A 7,520-nucleotide genomic window follows, 5' to 3' on the forward strand; every position below is an offset into this window, starting at 1 on the left:
GGGGGAAGGTTTTGTTGTCTGGGCTAGCAGGATGAGAGTGCGGGAGGGCTGGGAAGGTGCCGGCAGTGCCCCCCGAGCTGCTCTCCCCTTCAGCAGGGTGGTACCCACTGGCTGGAGCTGCCGTGGTGCCAGAGGCATCCCTGGTGATCCTGGTGATCCCTGGTGATCCCTGGCAGAGTCCCACCCCTGCATGGGGAGCTCGAGGTGGCAGGCATGGACATGGGCTGTTCCCTGGAGAGGCAGTGTCCGCAGGGCTGTGCTTTGCAGCTGCCTTAATGACACATCTTTTGATCCTGTGCCAGGAAATACCTGTACAGAGCCCGGTCTCTTCCCTCCCTGTCCCTGTTTTTGTGGCTGGTTGTTGTGAGACCATGGTGGAGGTGTTTCCTAGAGGGCTGGGGTTGGCTGTGCCCGGGGTTGAGCGTAGCCTGGGTGTGTTATAGAGTGGGTGCTGTACCCCGGGTCTGTCCTACGGTGGTCGTTGTCCCACTGCCCTTCCCTACACTGTGTTTTACTTACGGAATAATCTCATATGGAAGCACATAGGCAGGCACCTGCATGTATCCATATACTGGCATTGCTAGGCAGACCTGTGCTGCTACAGTGGACAGCAAACAATTGAGTTCTCTATGATGGAGCGTGTGATTCCCAGGTTTCCCAGAGCTGAATTTCCGAGGTTTCCCAGAGACAAACAAGCCCCAGTGTGGCGCTCAGGGCAGGGGCAGGGGTGTGTAGGAAGGAGCGGCGGGAGAAGCGGCTCCCGCTGTAGGAGGAGTTGTCTGAGCAGCGGCTGGCGAGGGCGTAGCTCGCGAGTGGCAATGGCCTGGCACCCCCAGGTGTGCATGGATGTGGTGTTTTCCTGCCAGGGCAGTAAGTCAGGGGTGTGATGAACCCACTGGAGTTTGTTGGGTTGGAGTGTGGATGTGCCAGGCCCCACCACGAGCTCTTGAGCTGCTTTGGCATCCCATGCACGCTTGACCCAAGCTCCCCAGAAACTTCCCTGTTTCTGTGCAAAAAGATGTCGCTAGGAATGAGTGATATTTGGGCAACAGCATCTATCATTAAAATCTCAAGCCCTGTTTTGAGGGGGAACGTGGGTTTATGGCATAGACCCTTTAGTGTCTAATCTCCTCCAAATGGAATGATTATTGTAATGAAGGCGCTGAAACAGTATCCAGAATTTAGGCTACAGATGTTTCATATTACTAAGTTTCCAAGGGCTGAGATAATACAGGAATAAGCGATACCGTGTCTTTGCTTGACATTCAGGAGGCTGTGGCATATCTGATGAGATACAGTTTTGGGGTTTATCTTAGTGTGGAGTTTGTACCCAACAGAAAAATGATACCAGCTGCTCTCTTAGATCCCTCCTTCTCTTTTTTCCTCCAATAAAGGTTGAAACCCACTTCTGGCGGATGCATGGACAAATTGTAGTATTGACTAGGAGAGAGTGATACTGCCCAGAGGGCTCTTTGCCAGAGCTGCTGAAGAGATGCTGCTCCTCGAGCCCAGATGCTCGGCTGCTGGTTTCCAACGAGCCACAGGGATGCAGGAGGGACAGGAGGCGTGGGGGAACCCCAAGGTTTTGTGCCCCTCAGCAGGACTTAAGCTTTGCGGTGGTGGTGTGCTAGTGGCTGGGATGGCTGTGCTGCTCTTGGCTGCCTTGGAAGTCCCAGCCAGCTTTAACATTAGCCTGGAAACTTGGGCTCAGACAGGAGCAGCAACTATTCCTCCCTGGAGGGAAACCGGGCAAGGTGCTCTTGACTTCAGAGCCGACACTCCAGTTAACACCCACTGAAGAGCTGCCCTAGGAAGGAGCTGGCTGCTAAGTCCTGATGGCAGCTCATGTGTAGTAACCCTTTAACCACTCTTTTAAGTATTAATGAAGTAAATTCCATGGAAACCAGCTCCCCATTGGGCGGCCAAGGTGGATTTTGAGGAGTGTGTTGATGATGTGCCGGCCTTGCCACGGTGTAGCCCTCAGCCCGTCGTGTGGGTAGCGCGGTGCTGGGTGATCAGCCTGGAGCTGGGAATGGCTGCTGGGAATGGTTGCTTTCCAGTGCCCCATGCCATGCTGCTGCAGTCGATGGCTTTGCTGGGTGTGGGCTGGGGCAGTGCAGCTGGAGCTTTGCTGCTGCCGCGTGTGCGTCCATGCCCGTGATATCCACGTGCTGGGAGCTGGGAAAAGCCCTCGGTGATCCACCCACCGTGTGCCGTGTTACCAGTCCCAGTGGCTTTAGCAGGGCCTTCAGCACCTGGGGGAAGCCCACGAGGGTTTGGGAAGGACTAGGAGGAGGTTTGCAAGACAGGCTGGCTTGGTCCCTGCCCAATAAAGCCCGAAGGTTTTTCTTTTTCTTCCTAAATGATCCCTGTGGTGCTGAGGATGCCGGATGCAGGAGCGTGGCCTGAGAGAGGAAGGGCTCCGTCCTGCCGCGTCCCTTTGTGGCAGCTGGGTGTCCTAGATGTTAGAGACAGAGAAGAGACAGACAGAGAAATAGGATGAGGGAATGACTCGCACCGTGGGCCATGTCACACCTGTTCTCTCCTCTGTCCCCATGCTCTCTGTAGGTTCGGCGTACCCCCCCAGCTGGCGCAGCGCCCAGGGAGCCCCGGATGTCTGGCAGTTTTCGGATGGAAGTTCCAGAGCACTTAAATTCTGAGAGGAGGTGAAGCTGGGGCGAGCGGCCGGCGGCGTCTGGGTGTCCGGAGGTGCCTCTGCCCTGCTGGGCCACATCCATCCGTCCCTGGGAGAGCCTGAGGAGTCACCCGCCGACAGCAGCGCTCCCCGGGCTCCTCCTGCCTGCAAGACTATCGTATTTATATTTTGTAATAGAGTACAACACTTCTTTGGGGCTGGGTTTTTCGGTTTTTTTGGGGGTTCTTTTTGTTCATTGGTTTTTGTTTGGTTTTTTTTTTTCATTTTCTAAAAACAAACAAACGAAAAATACCCCACCCACCAAGGTCAAGGGCTTAATGGTGGCTCCAACTGGCTCCTTTCCCCATGGAAAAGACTGTCTTGCTCTCGTGGACAAGCCGGCTTGTTGGTTATCCCCGCAACGTGCCATTCCTCGGGAGGCACATCTGATGTGATGAATTAAAAATAAAGCAAAACACAGTGTAGGTCTGTGGGTGGGTGGGAAATTGCCATAATAAATGTTGGAGCTTTAGGTTTTGTTTGCTCTGTCTTTAATTTTTAATGCTAACAAGGGCCAGACGGCTGGGCTGGTGTGACTCTGTGTTCCCGTACCGGCTGCAGAAAAGCAAGTGCTGGGTTTTCACTGGGGATGCTGCTGGCTCGAGGGGCTGCCTGGCCCTGGTGGACAGGACAGACCTTTCCCACAGAGCTAGGCCAGGAGCTGGGCTTAGGGCTGGGCACTCTGAGTGCTGCTGAGCCACCTCTGGCCTTTGGTGATGCTGAAGGGGGGGTTCCCTTGGTGAATTCCAGCTGTGGTGTTGCATTCTGCTGATGAGCTGTGAACTGCTGGGGCTGCCGGGCTCTGTGATGTCTGCTCGAGGAGCAGCGAGGCCAGCACAGGTTTGGGAGGGGTTACAGCCGTGCTGAGAGTCAGACCAGGGGATGCAGAGCCTGCCCTGAGCTGGGGGAGCTGCTGCTGCTGCTGCTGCCAGGTTGTTGTCCCGGTGTTTCCCAGGCTTTGCCCCAGGGACTGGCGCGTCCCTTGCTCGGTGCTGAGCACCACCCAAGGATTGTCCTGGTTGGGGGCCCAGGCTCTGTGCTGAACAGAAGATGGGTTATGTGTGAGCTCTGTGCTGGCTCTGATGGGACTGATAGGCTGTAGCTGCTCATGCCCGTGCTGGCTGGTGGGAATGGGCCTTATTTGGTGAAAGAAGGTGCTGGGTAGCGAGTGGAGAGGCTGGCTGGCTGGGATGGATCCGAGTCATGGGGAAAGGGCCAGAGGATTGCTTGGCTTTGTGCATTAACTTCAGCCCCACTCCTGTTCTGTTCATCCCTTGCTTACAGTGTGAGTGAGACCCTCACTTGGGGTGACTCTCTGCTGGGGAAACAGCTGTAGGGAAAACCATGTTGCCTTTTCCATGGACAGTGTTGCTCTTTTGTAGTTTAAAACCCCAGGCTGTGGTTTTCTCGTGGTGGCCTGGGCACAGCACAAGCACAGACACTTCAGTACCTTAAAATCTGGCTGGGGTGGGCAGCAGGAGCATCTCCAAGGGGTGCCACACTGGAAGCCTGGAGCACTTGGTGCCCTGGGATGGACACAAATGGAGCTGTTGCTGCTTCTCCTAAGGTGATCTGGTCTTTGAGGGCAAACCACCCAAAAGTCTACGCACAGCCTCAGCTCTTTTTTTACCATGAGGGGATGTTTTTAAAATTTCTTCCTAACCCAGCCTGTGCTGCCACCTCTGTGTCTGCTGCTAGGGGGGTTTTGAGCCTTGGAAGGGTGAATCCTGTTGGATTAAGCACCTGGTTGATTGTGAGTGCACAGTGGTGCAGAGTCAGACACCTGCTCCTGCCTGCCCTGGGGTCTCTGCTCCAGGCAGCCCTGTCAGATGAGGGCTGTGGAGTCACTGACTGCCAGGGGGGCTGCTCTGCTCGTTTCTCTGGGCTGCTGGGCAGGACTCACCCGCTCTGCATCCACAGCCTGGCCCAGGGCTGCTTTGTGAGGGGTTCCAGTGAGCTGGCTCCTTCTGGGGCTGTCTGACCCTTGCTCTGTGTGAGCACTGGCCCAGCTCAGTTTGTGGGTGTCTTCTGGGCTAGCTGGTTGTGCTTTTGCTGCTCTGCCTGGTGGAACAAGTGTGGTGGGATCTGCTTTCTCTGGCTGTGGCTGGTCTCTCCTTCAGCAGGCAGCATGAGGGCAAGGGTCTCTCCCAGGAAAAGCGAGAAATAACAAAGTGGGGGTGGCTGAGTGTGTTCTGCCAAGCACAGAAGTGATACCTGAAGTGCTGAAGATGTAGCCAAATAGTCTTTACAATGTCTATTTTTTAATACAGTTGTTAAACTCTCCCCCAACTCTTAGGGCTTTGAAACATATTCAGAATTCATGTTGCCTTAACAGGTGCCATGTCTGTGCTGAGAGCCCCCTGTGAGCCATGGGGCTCCTGTCCCTGGCTGCCAGCCCTGCTCCTGCTCCTGCTCCAGGCTCTGCTGTGGCTCCTGTAGAGCCCCAGGACAGCCTCAGCACCAGGTCTGGTGGAGATTCCAAAGGGTTTCCACTGCCCTGGGTGACCTGGGGGGCTGTGTGCTTGAATTAAGGGCGTCATCAGGGCCCTCTTTCTGTCTGAGCAGGGCTTGGCTGAGTCCCCTTGCTGTGTCAGGGCTTGGGAACACCAGCAGCTTAATGAGTGTCTGCCAATTAACAAGAGTCCAAGGTTTCCTGTGAGGGGAGGGCTGGGAAGTTGTTAGAGGGGCAATATTCCCAGGGGTTTTGCATTTTGGCAAATTCTCCAGGTGCTGGTCTGCACATCCAAATTGGAAATAAGGTGTGGTTGGCCTTTACTAAGAAAACAAAGCTCCTAAAGTTTTGGGACTCGTAATAAAGAAAAGATAAATGTTCTTCCCAGTCCCAGGGGTTGAGATGAACAAGATTCCTGGGAATCAACTGGCTTAACTTTGAGGTTTTAGGTTTAAAAAGCTGCTTTCAGACTTGGAGATGATCTGACTATGCTGTGTTTGATTTCTAAGCACACTTTTCCTGACACTAAAATGCAGCAAAGGTCAAGCCTTTTGTGAAGTCTAGCTTAAATTTTGCTTTCAAAATAATGTATGTTTTGGATTCGTGATGCATCTGGGCTGTGGACTTTTATGGGATGCAAGACCTCTCCCCAGAAGGGATCTGAGAACAGATTTTGTGAGTGAGTTTCCAAGCAAAACTGCCAAGCTCCTTGTGGTTTTTTTCAACCCCAGCTTTGTGTTGGGTCCCACTAAGTGACTGTGTTCAAGCAGCATGGTGGTGTTGGTTGGTGACAGCACAGCTGTGGGCTCTGGGGGAAGTTGCAGAGAAGCTCCGTCCTCCTTGGGCTGCTGGAGGTTATTTTGCCATCTTTAGCCTTTACTTTGGGTTTGCATCTCCTTTCTCGTGTGTGTTTGAGCTGCCTGGGTGCTGGTGAGGCCTGGGTGAGCCTTTACCTGTGGATTTTTGGCAGTGAGGGAGGGGGAGGACCTGCTGAGCACCACTGCTGTCCCAGGGCTCCCTGACCTCACTGAAAAGTCTCATTGAGGAGTGAGCTGAACGCCCCAGCCCTCAGAAACAGGAGTGGTGCCTCATTTCCTTCTTCTCTGCTTCTTCTCCCACCCAGCTTTCCCATTCCAGGCTCCATCATTCCATTGTGTGTTGTATCTGCTGCAGGTCAAACATTGCCCCTCCATCCCAGTCCTCTCCCCCCAAAAAATCATCCTGTTAGGATTCATCTTCTGCAGGGGTCCCAACAAACAGTTATTCCCTAGGCAAGGTGGAGTTGCAGGGGGCAGAGCAAGGACAGAATGAAACCCCTAAACCCCAAACACGGCCCTTCCTCCTTAATCTCCCTGGATAGAGTTACACATCTGGTGGAGGCTTGCTCGTTGTTGCCATGACTTTTATTGCATCTTTAGCAGTGATGAAGTTCAGATGGCAGAGCCAGGGGGCCCCAGTTTCATTTCTCCTCCTGGCCTCCCGTAATGAGCGCGGCGCGATCCCTGGGAACGCCGGCTCCGAGGGCGGGAGCAGGGGGAAAGCCTGGCTCTGGGCATGGCAACAGGTGGGTGGAGGTGCCTGTGCTGTGTGAGCATCACATTCTGCACGGAGGGGGGTGATGGGCAGGTGGTTTCTCCTAACAAAACCCAGGTGAGGCGGATCCCACCTTTCCTGGTGGCCGGGGTGTGTGCGCCGCGCCGCTTCCCGAGGTTGGTCCAGCCCTGGTGGCTCTTCCCTGGCCCTTTCCGTGACCCTCTGGGCTTCCAGTGGCGATGTACAGAAGCTCCCAGCTCCCCCCCAATGTCTGCATGTGTCTAAGGGCTATACAGGACTCACTGGCGGGCCCCCCGTGGGCGGGATTTGTGCATGCAAAATGAAGGTTGTGTTTGGCTTCTCATACTCGGGTCTATATTCCATATTGTGTTGACCAAGAAAAACACCTCAGCCCCTGTGCTGAAGAATGTGATGGACTGATGGCTTTCAGAAACGTACTGTAAATCAAGGAGGCTAATAAATACTTGCTATTAATAAAATGGGGCTACTGCCTTTCAAGTTATTTTCACGTTTTTCAGCATCCTGATTTAAATGGCACGAAGAAGGTGGCACTTTTGGACCTCTCCTCCTCCCCCTGCACTCTGTGGCTCAGCTGAACCCCCAAAGGCTTGGGCAGGAGCTTTTCCTCAGTGAGGAGGTTTAGATGGAGCAGCCCAACCCCACGGAGCTGGTGAGGGGTGACCCCAGTGGTGCAGGGTCCCCTTGGCAGAGGGTGGCCTCTGGCAGCCCTTGCTCCATGGCTTGCATCCATGAAATCCCCCGCTGGTGGGCATCCCCAAAACTCCCTGTGCCCCTAATTCCACTATGGATAAAACTTGT

At 54.3% G+C, this 7,520-nt stretch overlaps 1 protein-coding gene across 4 annotated transcripts in view; it reads left to right on the top strand.

Annotated features, from left to right (window-relative positions):
• BCL11A (BCL11 transcription factor A) overlaps positions 1-7,180 on the top strand; it is a 75,124-nt gene extending 67,944 nt beyond the window's left edge. For 3 of the 4 annotated variants that reach the window (XM_066546035.1, XM_066546036.1, XM_066546037.1), the window contains exon 4: positions 2,569-7,180. In XM_066546035.1, coding sequence (XP_066402132.1) covers positions 2,569-2,670 — 102 coding nt within the window. In that variant the 3' untranslated portion in view covers positions 2,671-7,180. The remainder of the gene's footprint in view (positions 1-2,568) is intronic. The other variant, XM_066546034.1, reaches the window with a different exon arrangement.
• The last annotated feature ends 340 nt before the right edge of the window (positions 7,181-7,520 follow it).

The sequence above is a fragment of the Molothrus aeneus genome, chromosome 3 (assembly GCF_037042795.1).
Source record: "Molothrus aeneus isolate 106 chromosome 3, BPBGC_Maene_1.0, whole genome shotgun sequence".
Lineage (NCBI taxonomy): Eukaryota > Metazoa > Chordata > Aves > Passeriformes > Icteridae > Molothrus > Molothrus aeneus.